Source organism: Pteropus alecto, unplaced genomic scaffold (assembly GCF_000325575.1).
Source record: "Pteropus alecto unplaced genomic scaffold, ASM32557v1 scaffold204, whole genome shotgun sequence".
In the NCBI taxonomy this organism is placed as follows: Eukaryota; Metazoa; Chordata; class Mammalia; order Chiroptera; family Pteropodidae; genus Pteropus; species Pteropus alecto.
The window spans coordinates 1706923-1730123 of NW_006435766.1; the positions used below are offsets into that span (position 1 = coordinate 1706923).

The 23201-nt window shown below is 33.6% G+C and overlaps 1 protein-coding gene and 1 pseudogene across 6 annotated transcripts in view; both read right to left on the reverse strand.

The window, feature by feature from the left end:
- Positions 1-23201, reverse strand: part of CUL2 (cullin 2) — a 93834-nt gene that overhangs the window by 9183 nt on the left and 61450 nt on the right. For all 6 annotated transcript variants that reach the window (XM_025046408.1, XM_025046407.1, XM_025046406.1 and 3 more), the window contains 10 exons: positions 23070-23180; positions 19994-20156; positions 17268-17392; positions 15611-15718; positions 10720-10779; positions 9871-9999; positions 9674-9760; positions 9019-9171; positions 8651-8728; positions 1824-1890 (listed from right to left, as the gene is read on the reverse strand). In XM_025046408.1, coding sequence (XP_024902176.1) covers positions 1824-1890; positions 8651-8728; positions 9019-9171; positions 9674-9760; positions 9871-9999; positions 10720-10779; positions 15611-15718; positions 17268-17392; positions 19994-20156; positions 23070-23180 — 1081 coding nt within the window. The remainder of the gene's footprint in view (positions 1-1823; positions 1891-8650; positions 8729-9018; positions 9172-9673; positions 9761-9870; positions 10000-10719; positions 10780-15610; positions 15719-17267; positions 17393-19993; positions 20157-23069; positions 23181-23201) is intronic.
- LOC102895400 lies at positions 6372-8632 on the reverse strand (annotated as a pseudogene).

Below are 23201 nucleotides of genomic sequence, written 5' to 3' on the forward strand. Positions count from 1 at the left end.
TTTTGAATATATATATAAGTACAAATGATCGGAGTTCTCAGGAATCAGAACTCTTGAGTGATCAGTCCAGTATCAGAGCCAAGGTTTTAAAGGACCCCTGGAGCCTTCTGACAAATGTGGGCACTCCAGAACATATATCTTATTTATGGATGGTGTCTGAGAACCTTTTAAGTGAATAAATGAATAAATAAAAAACAAAACTTTAGCCAGTGGTTTCACTGATAAGTCATAGATTTTTTTCCGTGCCTTCAGTGGTTCAAGACAATAAATAAATTTACAAGGGTAACATCTTCTTTTCCAAAGAAAGAATTATTTGGCTTTAATTAAGATACAAACACATAACACTAAAACAAGACAAAACAAATAAACAAAAGAGCTCCAAAAATCTTGTTCATATGGACGAGCTTGAGAATTTAGCATAGCTCAAAAACAGAAAAAGAAAGTTGTGCTTGTTCCTATTTAGATGTTATTGTTAACAGTTATCTACCCAAATTCCAATGGCAAGAAATATGTACATAGTTTTTTCATTTCTATATACAACTAGCTGCCAAACACCCTCATTAAAATTACTTTAGGAGACAGTTTAATTATTACTGAAGTAATGAGAATAACCAAGAGAGTTTAAACTCAAGACAGATGTGAAGTAAAAGAAAATTAAATTCAGTATATTAAGATATACTAGCTTTTTTAGTTATCTAAAATACTGGTCCAGCAATTTTTTTTCCTTAAAATCAATTGTATTTACTAAACGAGAATAGAAAAATATTCACAACAGATGTAAAATTAAAGGCAACAACTAAGTGACCACTTATTAAAAATATCAATAAACATGTCTATTTCACGAACTATTGAAAAAATTAAAATGTCCAACTTGCTCAAATAAAGATAAACTTGTAAAAATTATTATGAATATGTATTACTAACACAATGAGATATCATATTACAAATGTCAAGTAGTCAAATACATGACACTTAAGAGGAATTAGATGAAATTTCTCTTAGGTTAAGTGAATAGAAAGACTTCCTATTAAAGTTTATGGCAACTGATCAGATTTTGTTGTACCATCTCTAAGATATATTAACATATACATGTTAATGTACAAAAGAAAAGCTGACTCGCTGTACTTTTCAAAGCATATGTAGAGAAAACTGAGTGTTTGGTTTGGCTAACATCTTCAGGCAATTTAGAGCAATTGCACAAAGTCTATAATTATTCAGGTGTTAATCCTACCTAATAATAACTATAATAATAACAGTGGCCCCACTATTCCAGAAAGCAAAGGAAATGATTAGATTCTGATTAAACTTTCCTAAAATTGGAAACTACTGAAAATTAAGGGGGACATTCTAAAAAAAGCATTTACTGTTGCAGATCACTATAGTACCACAAATAAAAATCAAATGGCTATGTCTCCTTAGAATGCTACAATACTTAATGAAATTCCTGATGATATCTGGCATATTTAGAGAGAACAGGTTTCTTGGATTATTTGACTCACTATATCTAGGTTTCTAAATAAAATTTCTAATGTTATAAAAAATGGTTTTTTTTACAGAAATGTAATTAATTATTATAAAATTGAGAAAATTTCTTAAGCAGTAATTATATAAGTAGCTGTTATAAAATACTATTAAAAGGTACTGTACTTTATTTTCATTATTAGTTTTTTAACGGTAAGCATTAAAGGTAGATGGAGGAGAAAATGTTAAAAATTATCATTAGAAAAAAACATATTTATGCTGTAGGAAACCTCTTTCTAAATTATTAACATAATCATAGCTGGTAAATTTCATTAAAGTAGATATAATTAAATGCATTTTACCTGTACAGAGATAATGTAACCACGTAAGTTTCCTTCCACTGAAATGCTGGCTGTAAAATAATTCAAACTGTAAAAAAGAAAAAAATCAAATTATTTGCAGCTACTATAGCATAACTTACTCGGATATCACTACACTAAAAATGTTTTAAAATGTTCACGTTAAAAAAGTTATTATAGCTCATCTGGTATACCTATTCATTTTACTGACTAACACAAATATTAGTCCAGCTCTTTTCACTTACAACCTTGTCCAGGGAACTCTCCACTAAAACACAGCCCTGCAAATTTGACTTTTTGTATAAATTCAGAAATGACATAATGATTCAATATCATTTCTGAATATCAATTTGGACTTTATAATTATCTACCAAAACTTCCATCATATAAATTTCAGTATGAAAATACAAGTCACAGCTTTATTTGTTTGCAAACATACTGAAGTGACATGTTGATTAATATATCTGTGGTTACCTATAAAGTGACAGCTACGATTTAACTTTCACATCCAGTCAAACACCAATACAAAGCTTCACAGTATTTGTCTTTGTATCTCTTTTTGTTGATACTATTAAATTTAACATTCTAGTAATGTAGCTTTGAAATGTTTAAAATTCCTTCCTTGTACTGAATGTGTGATTGTAGGACATCAGTCCACAAACACAGTGTTCATATCTTTTAAAGAGCTATTACATAATATATAGTGAGAAAATAATATTGAAATGTAAAAGATAAATCTTCAACTTCATTACAAAACTGAAAAATAAACAAATGCAACATGTCAGAATTCAGAATTGTGGACATACTTTTAGCATGATGTTCCATATGTAATATGCCTAAAGCTTTTATTTGTATATTAAACTTTACATTCTGTACTTTCAAAAAGAAGTTTAAATAAAGCATTTAGCAAAATCTGACCTATCAGCCACACTATTTCCACTTCTTACAACAAAATTTATAGCTGCCAGCCAAGGGAATTGGTGAATTTTTTTCAGCAGTTTATTCCAAGTTTGACTAGTCCTGGGAAGCTGGAACCTGTTAAACACATTTTCCCTCTAATAATGCAGTGCTCTCCTGACGAAGCAAATCCACCAACCCCTTTGCATGATACAAAGGAAACGACTTAAGATTTTCTACCTGGTTCTAATCTTGATAAAGAGAAAAAATATGTCATAAAAGGATCCCACAGTATGCTTTGATTAATTAGTAATCTCCGTGGTATGAATAAAATTCAATTATTACTATACAACTCATAATTATGAAACATTTATAATGAATTTGTGGACAAAAGCAAAATAAAGCATTTTTGAAACTGAAAAACCAAACTTTAAAATGCTCTTTACAAATTATTTAAGTGCAAAAGTAGCTTTCATATGTATATTCAAAGCTCCAAAGGCATGTTTTACTTCTTTATACTCCTAGCAACTAGTTCTATCAATATTTTTACTGATGATGTTATCAATATACCAAAATACATTTCTTTGTCCTCAAATTTAAAATGTGATTTATAAAGATTCTATACCTAGTCATAACAAACAGACTCAGTTCCAAATGGGAATATTATAAATTCATCTGGTATTAAAAGACAAAAGTTGTAAAACCTTGCTTAATTATATATCATTAAATAATCGTTATCAAAGTTTATTAGTAAGAACTACATCTTGACTAAACTTCAGAATCTTTCACATACCATTTGAAGGCGTAATTAGAACTCAAAGGGCCTTAAAAATTAACATTTTGTATTCAGAGTTGATACACTTCTAACAGAGAGCTGCACTAATATACACTACTTTATATTTCTTTAGTATTATTTAGGTTTGTGGACTAGGTAAACAAAAGAAATCTAACAATTAAAATTTACTGGTCTAATGAACAAAATAAATTACCTTTAATTAAATCTTAATTTCAATAGTTTTAAGATACATATGTGTAAAATGAAAAGCAATTTTTGATAAACAGCTATACCTAAGATTAAGATATAAAAAATATAAATGATCAACTAAGGCCAGATGAATTAATTTACATGTGAAAAATGTATACTATTAAGTACACACCAATGAATTTTCATTCCTGTGTAACTGAAAACTTGTATTTACTAGGAAAAAATATGAGGCAAACTCCCTCTACTGGTAATTAGAGAAAACCCAAATGGACAGAACAATATTATGAAAGCATAATTTTATAGTCGGAAAGAAACCCATTTCCTGTTTGTAAATGAGAAAACTGAAACTTGATGAAGGTCATGCATTAATAAATAAAAGTTATGGGATTGAAAAACCAATACTGGAAAATAATTATTTCAAGGAGAAAGAGAAGAAAACAAAGTTAGAAGAAAACTTTGTTTCTGCCAGCCCCCACTCTGCCTTAATTTCAAATGGAAGAGCAAGCTCCTATGAAGAAATGTTTTTAAGTCAAAGGTGGCTACCACAACCCTTGCCCCTAGCTTGCATCTATCCTTTCTTCAAAATTTACAATAACCTGGGTTCATACTCTACTCATCCAAATGAATGCTCTTCTTCATATGGTTTCTAAGATGGTTTGCGCTTTAATGCCTTTTCTAAGAAGACGCAAAAAGTCCTGGATTATACTCCTATTATGCCTGATAACTTGAAATCCGCCTGGCTGTTCAGAGTACTCTATTACCAATATTACTATAACCATGACTTCTACTATCAGCTACCGCTTAGTGAGTTCTTATTGTATACCAAGTTAAGTGCTTTAGTGCTGTACATGATTTCATTTCATCTTTAAATAAACTAGTTTGTATAAAGTACTATTATCAGTTAACAAAAAATTTAAAAGTTATTTGCCCAAAGTCACAGAGCATAGTAAATGGCAGAAAAGACATTCAAAACCAGGAATTATGATTCCAGAGACTACACTGTTATTTTATTTATAACCTTTACTTTGAAAGTAACAAAAATAACATATTTAAGAAATGGTTCAAATTATCATTTGTGAACATCTCTAGGAAACAGTGTAATCAAATACCATTTTCTTTTTAAACTTCTTAAATGTATGTATAACTCAATGGTTCACAATATCAAAACACTGCCAAATCAGGAACTATTAAAAAGTAATGAAGATTTCTCTAGGAAAAAAATGCTACCCAACTTCAAGCCCATCAAGAAATAAGAAGCCTTTTTTGGTGAGTTAGAGAATCAAAAAGGGTCAGTTTTAAGACAAATGAAAACACGTCCACTCAAAAATTTGTATATAAATGTTCACAGCAGCGTTAGTCATTTACTAAAAATGTGGTATACCCATACAATGGACACACTGAAACATCAGATAATAATCCCTAATGATAAAATGTAGAAATGAGGCATCAGCTTCTCTAATCATTGCTATGAGAATGTTAATGTGCATTGTCATTACATGTTCACTTTTGATATCATCTCATTCTACTATGTAATATAACAATGTAGATCGAGTACAGCAAGTAGGTGAGCCTGCATCTCACGTAAGCACTACATGGAAATCCTGTCCTGCCTATGAGGACAGTGGCCTCCCCACTACCTCATCAGATATCCAGCTAAGCTCTTGAGGAACAGTCCTAAGAATCACAAGAGAAAAGATATGGTGGGCCTCTATAACACACGGACAAAGGGCAGACAACTACTGTTACAAGGAATTCAACTCATTGTTTGGAACTGTTACAGCCATGTAAGTGACAGTCCTGGTGCCTGCTAAGGTACCCCTCTAGCATCTTATTTTTACATCTGTAGGATGATTTCAAAACTGAAGGAACATTTGAGGGGGCTAAAATGTTTTCATGCAAGTCTCCAAACCCATAAACTATGTTACTATTAATTTAAAAAATATATTATTTTTTTAAAAAAACACAACTGGGTTAGTTTTGTTAAGCTCCCAGAAGTATTTGCTGTGATGATGTTCCTCTGAAACAGGCTCATTTTCTCGGATCTGCCTATACTCTCCAAGTCATATGCATGTTCCATGCCTGAAAGTAGGAATGTTCAGAAAACACGCCACGTGTGAACTCAAACATTAGTACAGGGGAAAAGTCAGTTTGGAATCACAGCTAAGTTCAAAAGTTAATTTTCTAGAAATTCGTATTATTCATTCAAAAGCACAAAAGAACAGAAGAAAGTTCCTGATGAAGAAGTTAAACCATGCATTTTGCTAAGTTCTCTTTCTACTCACAGAACAGGGTGAGCAGTGAGTTGGAGCAGCTGCTGCCACTTTTGTGTGTCATGTGAGGTCACGGTGGGTCCCTGCTGAGCCACAAAGGGCATCTCAGTGGGGGCTTTATCTCTTAGGCTTCTTGCTTTCATCACTAAGCAGCTAAATGGTTAGCATTTTTCTGCTCTATGATGAACAAGCAGAAGAGTAAATCTAAGTGTTTGTTTTTTAACTGTAGCTGTCACAAAATTAACTTTGCTGCGGAGTTGCTTTTTGCATATGATCACTGTGTGCCCTTATTTGAGTAATACTGTAAAATGAGAGAAAAGACAGACTGAGCAACTTTGAAGAGATGAAAGGCCATTCTTTACCTATAGATGGTGCAGGACAGAGGGCAAGGACACGAAAAAGATTCAATTTCATTTTATAGGACAGGCGCCCCTGTCACTTTATAGCTTTTTAGTACAGTTGGGCAATATACTTGCTCCTGATGGAAAACAAAGTGCTTGCTGGCCAGGCTCATGGAGCATTTTTGCAGTGAAGCAGCAGGATTGTCCTTCATAAGCCACCACACTGGAGTCTTTACTAAACCCAGGCCTCACGGAGATTCTAAGCTTCGATTTTTCTATAAGAGCCACCACCATAAAGGACAAGTCCTCTCTCCAAGTTGCCCTGGAGGTTGGTGCTGGGAAACTGGGTGAGAGGTAAGCATTTCCCGTGACACACTGGGAACTTCCTAACTTTAGAGACTGGGTGGTCACTCCTTTTCCCGATAGAGTTCTTGCATCCAGCATACTTCTTGGCCACAAAGTTCCTGGAGCAATTCACGCAGTAATACTAGGCTTCCACAGTGGTGAAACGCTGCCCAGTCAGCATCTTAGTGCAGGTAACACACACAAAGCAGTTGGCAGGCCAGGGCTGATGATCCTGATAATGATTCCTCCAGATGGGATGGCTTTGTTGCGCTTCATGCAACACGTGGAAAATGTGGCCTCATAGCAAGTCATGCTGTAGAAGTTCTTCTCTTTAGGGAAAATGTTTCCAGTACTGATGACTTGCCTGCAATTGCTGTAGGTTAAGCAGTCTTTGTGCTAGACAGTCCCCTGTACTTCATGTTCTGATCTCCTGCCACAATCGGCTTGAAGCAGCCCTTGCACTTGACGGACTCCTCCCCTGTGGTGCATTTGTTGCACAAGAATTTGTTGTTCTTGGCCACAAAGGTCTCATTGGCCAAGAAGTGAGGGCACTTAGCACAGCAGAAGCAGGTGTCATGCCAATTGCAGTTCCTAGAGTGCTCCTCCTTGCAGTCCGCACTGATGGGCTTGCGGCATTCCACGCAGGTGCTGGCACAGAACTTGTCAAAGCACTTCAGGGGGCAGTGGTGGCCATCTTTCTCCATGTTCTCCTTCCCCTGCATGGGGTCCCTGCAGTAGTGGCAGTCAAACTTCTCAGCCATGATGTCCACTTTGTACCTGGAAGGACCTCACACTGGATGTGGAGAATGGGATGTATTTGGCAAGTGTGGATAGTTGTCAACGACTTTCAACATGTTGCCTGGGGATGGTCAGCAGCACAGCTGTCCCAGCGACGGCCGCTACCTGCACCAAAGCTGAGACACAGTGGTAGTGGTAGTGGACTCTGCATAGGGGATTTCTTTTGCAGCAATTTTGGTTAATAAAAATATTCTAAAATGAATTGTGGTGATAGCTGCACAACTCTGTGAATATGCTAAAAACCACTGAAATTGTATACTTTAAATTAGTAAATCCTAGAGTTTTATGGTTTGAATATCTGTGTCCTCCCAAATTCATATGTTGAAATCCTAATGCCTAATGTGATGGTATTAGGAGGTGGAGCCTTTGGGACATGATTTAAATCACGACGGTAGAGCCCTCGTGAATGGGATCAGTACTAATATAAAATACTCCACAGAGCTCCCTAGCCCCTTCCTCACCATGTGATACAACAAGAAGTGTGTGACCTGAACAGGAGCCTGGCGCGTGGTACCCTGATTTCAGAATTCCAGGCTCCAGAACTGTGACAAATAAATTTCTGTTGTTTATAAGCTACCCAGTCTGTGGCATTTTGTTACAGAGGCCTGAATAGACTAAGATATATGGTATATAAATTATAGCTCAATAAAGCTGCCAAGGATCCAGTCTCTACAGTCTCTTTAAAAGCTTTTGAATAAGCATTCTAAGGTTTCTATTCAGTCACATGTTAAGGCAATTTTTATTTGAATTCTCCTATTTCAATCCATTTTCCTAGAATATTCCACAGTCCATATATATTTACCTAAATTACAGCCCAGAAGTCAAAATAACTACAAGGGTCAAATGAGGTAAAAAAAATGACTTGAAATTGAAATAAAAAGTTAGAAAGTGATTGTTTTTACTATTAGGTTCTAAACTTTCTTCTAATATCAAAATTTTTATAACTTAAAACTGCTTAAGAGTACATAATAATTTTACTAAGAATAAGAGACACGCTTTGACAAAGAAGTGTATGACACCCTTAGTAACTATAATAATTTATATTCTTCCTCCAAGGTATATTAACTATAGTTTGTGAATGTATTTTTATAACACACAAGCTGTTAAGACTTTGGAAAAATATTTAAAGTGACATAACATGAAGACAATTATTAAAATTCCTTAGGTCTTCTAATATGTTTCCTGCAAACTCACCATCTGTACACTTTTTTCCAATTCCTGGGGAATTGCAAATGTAGATGAAGGAGCCTGAGTAAGAGGCCATGCGCCAGCCTAGAAGAAAAAAGGCAAAATAAAAAAATTAAATATATAACCATCTAACTTGAAAGTAAATATTAATAAAATGATTTAACCAACTAAAGCACCTCTTTTTTTCTTCCTCAAAATGCTGATAAAACCTATTGGCATTACTATCATGGAACATTTCATTCCAAATCAATATAACTTAAAAAACTATAATATGTTAATTGAAAGAAATGTAAGCAAGCATCCATTTATTAAGTCTTTGTATCAGAGTACTTGAAATTATTAGTAAATGTCCACAATAAACTACATATTCATACCTGTAGAACATATATTTGAAAACTAATCCCCAAATCTATAACAGTGTCTTGATTTTTGATAAAATTGTTGAACTTATTGTTAAGGTCAGCACTGACACTCATATCTGTATACATCCGATGTAGCTTGCTGGTAAACTCATAACCACAGGCTTGCTGTAAAAAAAACAAAGTTTTAAAATACACAATTTAAAAAGGGAAATAATAAACCATACTGATTAATAAGAATGTTTTACTATTGCTAACCCTATGGTCTACTATACAGAAAAATTATCAACTATTGAATAATCAGGATAAAAATGAATCAGCTACTACTTATCAATGTGTAAGCTAAAATGATGTAAAAATAAACAAATTCAATTGCACTACAAAACTTGTACTTAAAGGAATACTTTAGGTGTATTCATTTATGAGTAATACACATCTTTTGTAAATTTAACACTTTATCTTGTGAATGATTCCATATCAATATATATATAGAGATTTGTCCTTTTAACAGTATTTGCATATCCCATCATATGAATATACATTTAACCTATTATACATTTAACCAGTCACCTATTGATGAATTGTTTTGTTATATATAATTCTGCAATAAATATCCTTCTGTGCTAGTAGAATAATTTCTAGGACATTGAAGATCAAAGGCTTATATTACCTTTAATTTATTGATCATGGCTTCTTCAGAATCCATAGACATAGATAACCCGTGAATTAAACGTTTTGCCAGCATTCTTGCGTAGAACTGTATTAAAAAAAGTATTTTTAAGATTACTTGCCTTCTGATGATTTAAAGTTCAAAAATAAATCAAAGCTGACTAAAACACAAATAAAGCTTCTCTATTCAAAACTTACCTTTTGAAAAACATCCTTATCATCAATGTATTTGAAAACAGTAATGAAGCTGGTGAGTTTGTCTTCCACTTCATTCTCAGTCATCCCCTTCGCTGATTTCTTTAGTAAGTTGTCACAGTACTTAGCAAGCTCAAAGAGAAAGCGACAGTAAATCTTATAAAGGGCCCTTCTGTACATAAGCCTCAAAGGAAGCAAAATGACATCAGTACAAAATAAGATCAATGGACATGGTATCTAGCATCCTAAAGCTTATGTTTTAAAAATCATGAACATGCACTAAAGAACTTAAAATGTATGTCATAAGGCAATTTAAAAAAAACTATGACTAAGTCAAAATCTAATCAACACTTAGTTACCAATAAAGCATTGATATAAGTAATATGTTTCAAAAAAAAACCTAGATGAGTTTTGAGCAATTCTATAACTTTTGACTTTAAACAAGTACTTTTTTTACTCTTACAATAACACTGTAATTAAGTTTCCTTTAATGATTATAAAAAATTTATCACCAAATTTCCTTTAGATTTCAGATAAAATAAAATCTCTGTGAGAAGCAATGCAAATTATTTTAGAGCAGACATACTCTAAAACCCAAACTTCATAAAATGGAATATTTTCTCCTTCAGTTATTTCTTAAGAAAAGGCTGTAGTATGTGGCCTACTGCATTCTACTACATTCTTTAAATGCCAATATGATGTAGATAATAATTTTATTTTTAATAATTTAATTTCATTTGTTTTTTTTTCTCAAAAATGCTACAAAAACAAATTAATTTGACATTCTCCTCGGTGTTCATTTTCTAATAGTAATATTTCATAAGATTATTTTTAAGTAATCATCAAACTTACCAATTCAGGAGCTTTGCAAACAGACTTGGGTTCTCTGTAATTTACAACTGATGTGAGGGCCTAAATTGAAAACAGGCCAGTAATTAGCCACCAATAATAAGGTAAAAGTACAGCTGGTTCAATATATGCTATAATCTGTATGTCCATAAATTATTAACCCACAAAAGAAACCACAGCATTTGGTAAGTTTGTTAATTTTGTTTTCATATCTAACACAGGGTAAACTCTTCTAAGTGTCACCCTCACGATAATTACATATTCCATTCCTACTAAAAGCTATTGTAACTCATTAGTGATATTGAAATATAGATAAAATAAGGCTATATCCTTTTTAAAATCTTGTAACAACCATGGAAGTAAAATTCATTTAAAGTATACCAAAATTCAAGTTTGTAAAATACATTTATTTTTTTTCAAACATTATTCAACATAGACTAAGTATTATATTCAAAGAAAAAAATCAGCACTAAAGAATAGTACACAAGTTTTTTCTGAACATACTAGTTTATTAGCAATTCTCCTGATACAGCATAATTATGCAAAACTCAATTCTCATAATTCGAACATTCAATTTAACCATTCAGTTATTAATTTAAAAGTTACATTATAACTATTTTTTTATATTTAAATTAGTTACTTAAGATTACTCTTCACATCTAGATTAGAAATCTTGTAATTAGAAGCCCTAATTCTAAAACTGCCTTAAAGAATAATAAGTAGGCTTCTGATCAAGACGGCAAAATAAATAAATTTTGTGCTCTCCTCCTCCCACGATAACATAATAACAACTAAATTATAGAACAACCACCCTTGAGAATCACCTGAAGACTAGCTGAACAGAACTGCTATAACTAAGGGTATGAAGAAGAAGCCACTTTGAGACTGGTAAGAGGGGTGGAGATATGAAACGGGCTGGTCTCGCACTCATGTGGCAGTTAATTGACTTCCACTGAGGAACGAGAGGTCCCAACCCCACACTGGGCTGCTCAGACCCATACTGGGCACCCCAGCCCAGTGCACCAGTGCCAGGAAAAGAAGCCCCCACAACATCTGGCTGTGAAAATCAGGAAAGACTCAGTTTGGGTAAGACAGAGGGCTGCTGTAGACCTCATAAAGGTCCTGAGCACAGAATCAATCACTCACAAATACTTGCCCTACGCTCAATAGAAGAGACAACCATTCAAAAACCACCAGGAGCATATGGGGAAGAACTGAATTGTCTGGCTTCAAGGAAAGGGCTGGAGGGGCAGCTCTCTTCTGGACTAAAAAGCTGGCAGGCAACACTGTTTCTTTGTTGAGCCCTCCCCACACACAGCCTACAGGAATAGGAAGATGCCAACTGTGTCTTCATCAACTGAATTTCCATCAAACTGACTAACACCATTCTCACTCCAGTCTAGTGATTCTCTGAGACCTTGTCCTACGAAATTCATGCATCCAGCCCAAACCTCTTTCAAAGGCTAATGCATATATGCCACTGGCGTGGGCCCATGCCACAGATTTTCCTAAAATCTCTCAAACGTTCACAAGCTGCAAACAAGCAGCAGCTGGCCTTGGCACACCTTCTATCACTTGCGAAGCAGCCTCAAGTCTAGCACTAGTAGTAGCCAGCCTAGGTTCACAGCATAACCATCCTAGGCACCTCTAAGCCCAGCAAAGGCAGATACCAACCACAGATCACTTTGTAGCTCCTAGGAGGTAGCCCCAGGCTGGGCACAGGCAGTATCTGACCTTGGCCTGCACTGGAACCCCTCCCAAGAGGCTTCAGAACCAGTATACCTGGTGGCCGGCTTCAAACCAAACCAGAGTACCACCCAATTAGCGCCACAAACAACACACCCAAAGGCTCAGCAGGTACCAGAGACCTAGTAAAGCGAATTCCACTCCATGGGGTCAACCTCCACACAACAGTTTGTCTGCTGTAGTCAGGGCCAGTCCTCACAGCCAGTCAGCCTGAGGGTCAATTCTACCCACTGATGTGCCTGCCAAAAGGAATCAAGACTCGACTACAACAGGAAAGCACACACAATCCACACAAGGGACACTCTGGAGCATTTGGCTCAGATTAACAGGGAGACTGAGCCACTGGGCCCCACAGGACACATGCTACATAAGGCCACGTGGCCAGGACTGGGAGACATAGCATATCTACCTAATACATAGAAACAAACTCAAAGAGGCAGCCAAATGAAACAAAGAAATATCCCAAATGAAAGAACAGGAAAAACTCCAGGAAAGGAACTAAACAAAATGGAGACAAGCAACGTACCAGATGCAGAGTTCAAAACACTAGTTATAAGGATACTCAATGAATTCAGGAGAAGAATAGATGATCTTAGTGAGAACTTCAACAAAGAGATAGAAAACATAAAAAAGAATCAGTCAGATATGAAGAATACAATAACTGAAATAAAGAATACATTAGAGGGAATTAACAGCAGATTAGGTTAATTAGTGATTTGGAAGATAAGGTAGCAGAAAACAGCAAGATCAAAACAGCAAAAAAAAAATAAGAACAGTTTAAGGGGCATCTGGGACAATATCAACCATATCAACATTTGCATCATAGGGGTAACAGAAGGAGAAGAGAGAGAGCAAAGGACTGAAAATTTATTTGAAAAAATAATGACCGAAAACTTCCCTAACCTGGCAGAGGAAATGGACATACAAGTCCAGGAAGTACAGAGAGTCCCAAATAAGATTATTCCAAAGAGGCCCACACCAAGACATATCATAATTAAAATGTCAAAGGTTAAATACAAAGAGAGACTCTTAAAGGCAGCAAGAGAAAGGCAGTTAGTTACCTACGAGGAGCTCCCATGAGACTGTCAGCTGATTCCTCAACAGAAACTTTGCTGGCTACAAGGGATTGGCACAAAATATTCAAAAAATGATTAAAAGCAAGGACCCACAACCATGATAACTCTACCCAGCAAGACTATCATTTAGAATCGAAAGAGAAAACAAAGAGCTTCTCCAACAAGAAAAAGCCGAAGAAGTTCATCACCAGCAAAATAGTATTCCAAGAAATGTTAAAGGGACTTCTTTAAGAAGAAGAAAAATAAATTGAGATATGAGTAAGAAAATATCACAAAGAAAAAAGTTCTTATTGACAAAGGCAAACACATAATAAAAACAGTGGACCAACCAACACTAGTACAAAGGTTAAAAGGCAAGAGCAGGAAGATCATGAATAATTACAAGAGTAAATTAAGGGATACACACAAATATACACATAAAAGAAGTAAAAAATAATGACAAAAACAAATGTAGGAGGGTGAGTAAAAATGATAGTGATTTTAGAATGTGTTCGAACTTAAGGGACCATCAATTTAAAATCGACTGCTGTAAACACAGCTTAGTATATATGAAGTACATTGTAACCACAAACCAAAAATCTATGAGATATACAAGAAATAAAGGAATCCAAACATAACACCATAGAAAGTCATCAACATACAAGAGAGCAAGAGAATAAGAAAGGAACAGAGAATTACAAAAACAATCATAAAATGATTAATAAAATGGCAATAACTATATACCTATCAATAATTACTTTAAATATGAACAAATTAAATGCTCCAGTCAAAAGTCAAATGTATAAAGAAGTGGTACATATATATAATGGAATATTACTCAGCCATAAAAAAGAATGAAATCTTACAATTTCCACCGTGGAAGGACCGAGAGGGTATTATGCTAAGTAAAATAAGACAGAGAAAGCCAAATTCCATATGATTTCACTTTCATGTGGAATTTAAAGAACAAAATAAACACATAAACAAAAGAAAAACAGGCTCATAGATACAGAGAACAAAGTGATGGTTCCCAGATGGGAGGGGAGTTGGTGAAAAAGGTGAGGGGATTAAGAAATATAAATTGGTAGTTACAAAACAGTCAAGGGATGGAAAGCACAGTACAGGGAATATAGTCAATAATATTATAACTATGTATAGTGTCAGGTGGGTGCAAGACTTATCAGGGGATCACTTCTTAAGTTATATAGATGTCTAACCACTAAGCTGTATATCTAAAACTAATATAATATTGAATGTCAACTATAATTGAAAAATTTCTTTAAAATTAAGAAAAGAAGAATAGTATGTAAATAAAGAGAATTACAGTTGACCTTTGAACAACACAGGTTTAAACTACATGGGTCCACTTTTACCCAATTTTTTGTCAATAAATGTTGTAAATGTATTTTCTCTTCCCTATGATATTCTTAATAACATTTCCTTTTCTCTAGTTTATGATTGTAAGAATACCATATATAACACATATAACATACAAAATATGTGTTAGTCGACTACATTATCAGTAAGGCTTCTGGTAATATCAATAGGCTATCAGCAGTGAAGTTCTGGGGAGGGGGGTAAAAAGTTACAGCAAATTTTCAACTGCACTGTGAGGAGTACTGGTGCCTCAAACCCCTGCGTTGTTCAAGGGTTAACTGTATATATACAGACATTCCCCAACTTAAGATGGTCGACTTACGATTTTCGTGTTTACGGTGGTATTAAAGCAATAAGCACTCAGTAGAAGCTGTCCTTAAAATTTTGAACTGTGATCATTTCCAGGGCTAGTGATATGAGGTACAATACTCTCTTGTGATGCTGGGCAGCAGCAGTGAGCCACAGTCAGCCATGCAATCATAAGGGTAAACAACTGATACTCTGCACTGTATTCATTGTGTTAGATGAGTCTGCTCAAATATATGCTAATGTAAGTGTCCTGAACACATTTAAGGTAGGCTAGGCTAAGCTTTTATGTTCAGTAGGTTAGGTGTACAAATGCATTTTCAACTTATGATTTATCAGGATAAAACCTCATTGTAGGTCAAGAAGCATCTGTAGAAATAGACATTATATATATAAATTTAAAAAGTTACCTTATCCAATGCACTCATAAAGTGCTGATCACCATTCAAAACAGTGTTGATAAGTTGAACAAATTTACCATGTACTTCCAAAACTGACTCCACAAATAGTGTTGGCATCTAGAAATATAAAATACAAAGTACAAAAACACATTTTAAGAAGTTCAAAGATATAATGAGGCTTATTAAAGAGTTATTTAATTAAGAATAAAATTTCCCCCAAGCCAATTAATGTTATACATGCATGCATACCCTCAAAAATGTTTTTAGCTAAAATAGTCTTAAAAATCTCAAATTTTGAGGTTGAAATTAGCTGTCACTGAACATCATAAATGCAGGACTATAGTTTCTCTGCCAGAAGAATCCATTAAAAACACATTTCTCTCTGGTGATGGAATACCATATCTTAAGGGTAAAAAGATACAATCTCTGAATCACTAGGCCTATCACTTTCATAGAGGATTATATAAACAAAAATTGCCTTCAAAGCCACTGAAGGCTCAGAGAGAGAGCAGAGTTCAAAAGCCAGTATCTGAGAAAACTGAGACCCTGGAGCTGGGCAATTCCCCACATCTCAGAGAGAAGAAATACTAGTGCAAAAGTGATTTTTACTTTTAATGGCATTAAATATAAAGTTAGTACCTAAGACTTAACTAAGTGAGCTAAAATTATTTGAGTTTACTACAAATGCATTCTCTTGTATTTCTATTGCCCAGTCCTTGACACTAAACTCTATGCTCCTACGCCCAATGTCTTTTAACACCCTGAATATGTAAAAACTAATAAAATAAACCTAATAAATAACACAAACTAATAAACCTGAACAATATAAACTAACAGTTGTACAAAAATCGAAATTTTGTATATCACTATGGCAAGACATAAAATCTAATGATTATTTGCCAAAGTCAAGTAAATCTACAATTAAGGTGATGAGCATCTAATAAATGCCCCTGAACAGTGATGTCTATACATAAATTACTGCAGTATAGATGATAAGCAAATAGTTCTACGCAAAAAAAGAAGAAACATGTCATGTCATGTCTATTCTATTTATCAACTATCACTAGTAAAAACAAGGAAGGCCATCAAATAAGATTTGATAAGAACACAATTTGATAGGAAAGATGCCTTGTTATAAATAGTCATTTGATTAGCAGGGAACTCTTTTAAGAAAGATGGATATTAGGGACATGAGGGTCACTAATATTTATGAGTACTTTGCAGGAGCAATCATATATTTTGGGAAGTTTATTTTAATCTAAATGTGCCCCTGGGCTACCAAATTCAGAGCATATGTAAAGACAGCTAATTGTGAGTTGTCTGTATTACCGTTGATTAATTCCAGTACCACTACAACTATTAACGCCAGCTACACAGAAGCACATTTAGCAACAGCAAACATATTTTTTATGAGGTTCATTAATAATTGTTAAATGAACACATCAGTGTTTAACTAAGAAGCAGCCTATTTCATTCAATAATTTTCTAATAATTTGATAATTCCAAAATGTGTCCAACAAACTCTAGGTTTAAAATATTTTAATAAAGATGTTTTATTTATTGGCATAGTAGAACTTTTCTTTCAAGGTTTATAACAGTAAATAAAAAAAAAACCACATGATAATCTGATTAAGAAAAATATTTTCCAGTTCTTTACATAACTCACATTTTCCTGAGTAAGATTACTGGTTGCTCTAAGGCCCTCATCATGGATATGGTTTTGCAGCTCCTGAATCATATGAGGTAAACCAGTGGACACAGCACGGAGTAAGACATACATATTTGCCATGTCTGAAGGGAAAAAAAATTTGATTATTAAATTACCAAAGAGTTCGACAATCTTTTTAATATATTAGGTAATGTATGGTTCAAAATGTAGAATTACAAAAGAGTATGCAGAGATAGTCCCTCACATCTGCCTCCCAACCACCCAGTTCTCCTCCCCACGGGAAAGAGATACTGTGGTTGTTTAATATCTTTTCGAAGTTGTTTCATGCACATTCAAGCAAATACACATATTCTTCCCTCTGTCCCTTTTTATAAAAATAGTGTAATGTATTTTATGTATCATTTGCAACTGCAGAACACAACATTTTAACTTAGAGATCTTTTTATATCAGTATATAGAGTGTTTCCTAATATTTTACAATTGCAAAGCACTCTGTTATACGGCTACATTACAATTACTTAACTGATGGAAATTTGGTTGTTTCCAGTCTCTTGATATTATGATGTTACAATTACTAATTCTGTATATGGACAAGAATATCTATAGTATAAATCCCTAGAAGTGGGATTACTGTATCAAAGCTTAATTTTCTAGAAGGATCCTTCTAAACAAATCTCTCAAGAGCAGGGAGCTCCAATGCCAACAGTATGTTATCAAATGTGTTGATCTCTGCCACTGAGGTGAAAAATGAGGTCTCAGTGTAGCGGTTTATAAACTTTTTATTGAAGTATAACATACATAAAAAAAAGTGTATAAACCAAAACTGTATATTTCAATGAACTATCACAAGTGAACACACACACATCCCCATGTAATCACCGCCCAGGGTAAGAAACAAACATTACCTACACCTAGAAGTCCCCTTCACACCTCTTCCCAATCACTACTCCTCTTGCTCTTCTGCAAAGGTAATCACTGTCATAAGTACTACACCACAGATTAGTTTTGCCTATGTTGAACTATTGAAAAAATGGAATCATACAATTCTTTCATGTTTAGTTTCTTTTGTTCAACATGTTTATAAGGTTTACATATGTATGTTGTTATATGTAGATGTAATTTGTTCATTTTCACTCTTCTGTAATAGTCTATTGTATGAAATACCATACTTTATCCATTCTACTGTTATGGGACATTTGAGTTGTTTCCGGTTTGGGGCTATTACAAATAATGCTGCCATGAACATTCTTGTACATGTCTTTTTGTACATATATGCATGCACATTGGCCGGGGATTATATATCTGGAAGAGAGGAATGGCTAGATCATAAGATATGCATATATTTAGAGTTTGCAGTTAATGTCAGCTTTTCAAAGTGGTTGCATCAAGTTATATTCTCAGTTCAGTGTATAACAAGTTCCCACTACTCCACGTGCTTCCCAACACTGATTACTTTCAGTCTTTCAAATTTTACATCAAAATGTAAGTGCTGATATCATAGTGTGGTTTTAATTTGCCTTTCCTTATTTGAATAAGATTGAGTGCCTTTCTACATGCTTATTGGCCATTTGGATATCCTCTACTCTCTGTGCCTATTCAAATGACTTGATCATTTTATGTTCTGAGCATAAAACTTTTTCAGTCTTTGCAAATATATTAATACCCTATGACTATCTTTTGATGCTCCAAAGTTCTTAATTTTAATGCAGTCCACTTGATCAATCTTTGTGTTGTCTTATTTAAAATACCTTTCCCTACCTCAAGATCATGAAGTTATTCTCCTATATTATCTTCTAAAAGTGTTATTGTTTTACATTTAGATTAAAAGACTGATTTTGTATATGGTATCTGGAATAGAGATCAAATTTCACCTTTTTCCCAAAAGAGTATCCAGTGAACTCAGCACTATGTGTTGAAAAGCTTATCTTCCACCAACTGCTCTGCAGTTCCCCCTTGGTCTTAAATCAAGTTATCTATATATACGTGGGTTATTTCTAGGCTATTTTACTCCAATGGTCTATTTGTTTATCCTTGCACGAATGCCTCATTGTCTTCATTATTGTGGTTTTTGATGTTGTGCTATCTTGCAAAGTTTTCCCATCGTGGTCTTAACACTGTCTTGACTACTTTTAGTCTAAGAGTGTAACTTTTAGAATTAAAAAAAAAACTTTGGTTTTGAGTAGATCACCCTGGATCTATAAATCAATGTTGCTTTCAACAATGTTTAGTTTTTTATATAGATCTGGCACATATCTTGTTAGGATTATTCCCTGCTATTTGAAAATTCTTAATGCTATTTTCATATTCTAAAAAAAAATCCATTTTTTCACTGCTTATTGCTAGCATCTCATTGTATTTTTATTTTGTATTTCATCTATTTTGAGACTGAGCATCTCCATATATTAAAATCCATTTATATTTCCTTTCCATATTTTGCCTTTTTTTTCTATTATTTATTAGAACTCTTTACGTATTAAGGAAATTAGCCCTTGTGATACATAAAACTGTACGAACACATTTTCCCAGCTTTTCTTCTGACTTTAGAATACACTTTGAAAATATACTTTTCCAAAATAATCTTTCAAAATATGTTATTAATAATCTGTAAAAAGGCATATTGACTATTTTAGAGACTATTACTAAAATATACTTGAAATCTAAGGTAACTTGAAGACCATGTAAAAAGTGGGTTTATAACTTAATTCACGTTTCATATCACTTACCATTTTTTTTCTCTTGTCGAATGATATTATGACATTCTGCATGTAAGAACTGTAAGTGGTCTGCTACCATTCGTTGCTGACACTCATGAATCACTTTAGTATATGAACTTGGATGCAAGTATTTTCGACATCGAATTTCTTCATCTTTTAATCTACCTAGAACCTTTAGAAATATATTCTTACAGTCATAAACTACTATGAGAAAAAAACTAATATCAGTAGTAACTTAGGTAGCTTAATTTTAATGGCTCAATTAAACATGGCCATGCAACAAATAAAGATTACATAACCAATTTAAACCCACATCCATAAACCATTTCAAATTTTATTTATGCTACCAGCTATCACCTACATTTCTTCACAGTCTTATGAACAAGAACTAAAATTACATGATCTGCATTTTGTCTTCATTTACTGACCCTGATCATCCTATTATACAGAGAACCTAATAAGCAACAGGAAGAGAGGGTAAAGATTATTTAAAACCAAAACAGGTGGTCACTTATGAATATTTAACTATTAATCTAAAAAGTAATTTACATTAACTGGATCAAGTAGATTATTTTCCGTTGGTTCCTCTTCTTATAAAATGTAAATGTAAACGGTACGTACATGAGAGTTAACTATTACAGTAAAGATTTCACTGAAATTTTTAAAAGTCAAAATATATATAGTTATAGTTAAATATGTCAATCAAGACCTTTATTAAAGCTCATGCTACTTAAAAAGCACTGAGCTACAAACAATACACTGGTTAACATAAACAAGAACTAACAAAGATAACAGCTAAAGAATTTGGCTAATCTCTACCTCAAAATAAAACTATATCTGAAAATCATGCTAGCATAGCACATACACATACAAATGTTTAGGTTTTTAAAATATTCTATAACGTGAAGCTAATGTAACTAGAGTTTCTGAACTTAACTGTTCCCAGGGAACTATGTGCATTTAAGCCTTTGGGAAGTACTGCTGAGTTTGTCTGGGCATAAGAAGGTGATGTTAGGAGGGAAGATGGTGTTGAGGGGGAAAATAAGACATCATTCCTGGATACCTCTCAGATATTTTTTGATGAAAATGAGGCTCAAGACTGAGGAGAGACACATAGTTCTATCTTTCCCACTGTGCTACCCTGTGGAGCCAGGAGTTCAGGGCAAATTCATAGAAACCTAAGATGGGCAAGAAGGGGTCCAGATTAAAAGGTGTTTGTCACATGTTTTTTTAAATTAAAATTACTGGGTGACATTAGTTAATAAAATCAAATAGGTTTCAAATGTACAATTCAATAACATATCATATGTATATTGCATATACCACATATTTTATCAACTAAGAAAGTCATTTGGTCAACAAATATTTTTTTTAAAAGTTCTTGAAAGGATATGACTATTAGTCATTTATAGCATACTATAAGCGACTTTAATCTATTTACGAATTAACTAAATGCAATGAGAATGAGAGTGTGGGCCTGAGGAAGGTGAAGGAGAATAAGAAAAATAAAAACATAAAACAATTATAACTGGGTGTGGGGTGAGGCTGGGGGCTGGGGTAGTTATCAACAAGGTTGTAGTGTCTCAATGCAGGGCTCTACATAGTTATAAAACCACTGGGGAAAAGGCCAAAATTAGAGGAAAGACATAGAAAGGGAAGTAGGAAGGCTACAAAAATTAGTCTGTTAACTAAATAAACTACTCTTATAAACGCTATTTTCCAAACATAATTTCTAATAGCCCTCCTTTTAACAGTTTAAAATGTAATTTACATATCATATGATTCACAAATTTAAAGTGTGCAATTCAATGTTTTGGTATATTACATTATTAGTGTTTTTAAAACAGTGACAAAATATATATATCAAATTTGCCATTTTAACCATTTTAAATGTATAATTAAGTGGCACTAATTATATTCACAATGTACAACTATTTCCAAAACTTTTTCATCACACCAAACAAAAAGTCTGTAACTATAAGCAGTAACTCCACATTCTCCCCTCCCTATAACTTCTAATTTACCTTTTTTGTCTCTATGAATTTGCTTAGTCTACATATTTTATATAAGTGGAACCATACAATTCTTTTATTGCCTCTTTTTGAGAGCCAGTTATAATGAGAAGTGTTATATATCACTGATCAATTCAGGATTGGATCGAGACCTTTGACGAGTCTCAGATGCAAGGACTGGAAGCTAAGAACCACTGACTTAATATAATGTGTACTTAATAGATGGAGAAAAATGTCCTAGATGACTTACTCAATTGTCCAGGGCTAATTAGTGACAGTGGCAGGAAGAGATTTAAACAGCTCAGACTTCTGGGTCCAGGCTTTATGGACTATACAACAGTGTATCAGTAAGTAGTGATATTGCTTGACCTATTTTCTATGGAGGCAGACTATTGCTATTCAATTTATATTTTATCTTTCTTGGCTAAACAAAATGTTTGAAATCCAATACTGCAGATTATGACACCTCATTAAAATTTCTAATATATCTTGTATGATGACTGAATTTATGACTATTCTTTTACTGAAAAAATATATATGGAATTTTAAATATGGTAGTCAATATGTGTTGATTTAATGATTAGTTATAATTTCTTGTGGAGAAGTTAAATTTTTTCTTAGCCTTCCAAAAACTTAAGAGACAAAGGAGTGACCTATCCAAGTATCTACTTATATTTTTCCTTATTTTTCTCCCATTTTAAAGAAAGATAAAAACCCAAATATCTAGCTTCTATATTTATCCTGTACTCTAAACATATCCACTAAACATAAAATAGTTTATCATTTTGCCAAGAATGTGAATACATATTCGTTTTAAAGACAAGCAAATGAAGCAATCAGGATTTATCAAAAAGCATCAACCATGATGAAAACTGGAATAGCACTTTTTCTCATGAAAAATGCTACAGCAAGGATGATGATTTATCAATAGATGATATATATTAACTATTACTCAGAGTACTGATCAAACAAACTTTTTCCACCCAAAAAAAATACTTTAACTAAGAAAACTAATGTTAAACAAAACCATGAATATACAATAGATAATGTACTTAACATGTTTTCTTTCTTACCTTTTCCATATACTGTGAGCAGTTTGATTCTTGTAATAAATTTGAAGCTTCTTGTTTGTAATACTCTCCTGTTTCAGTCAGAAAGGGAGACTCAAAGATTTCCTGATAAAACTAAATAAATCAATTAAAATA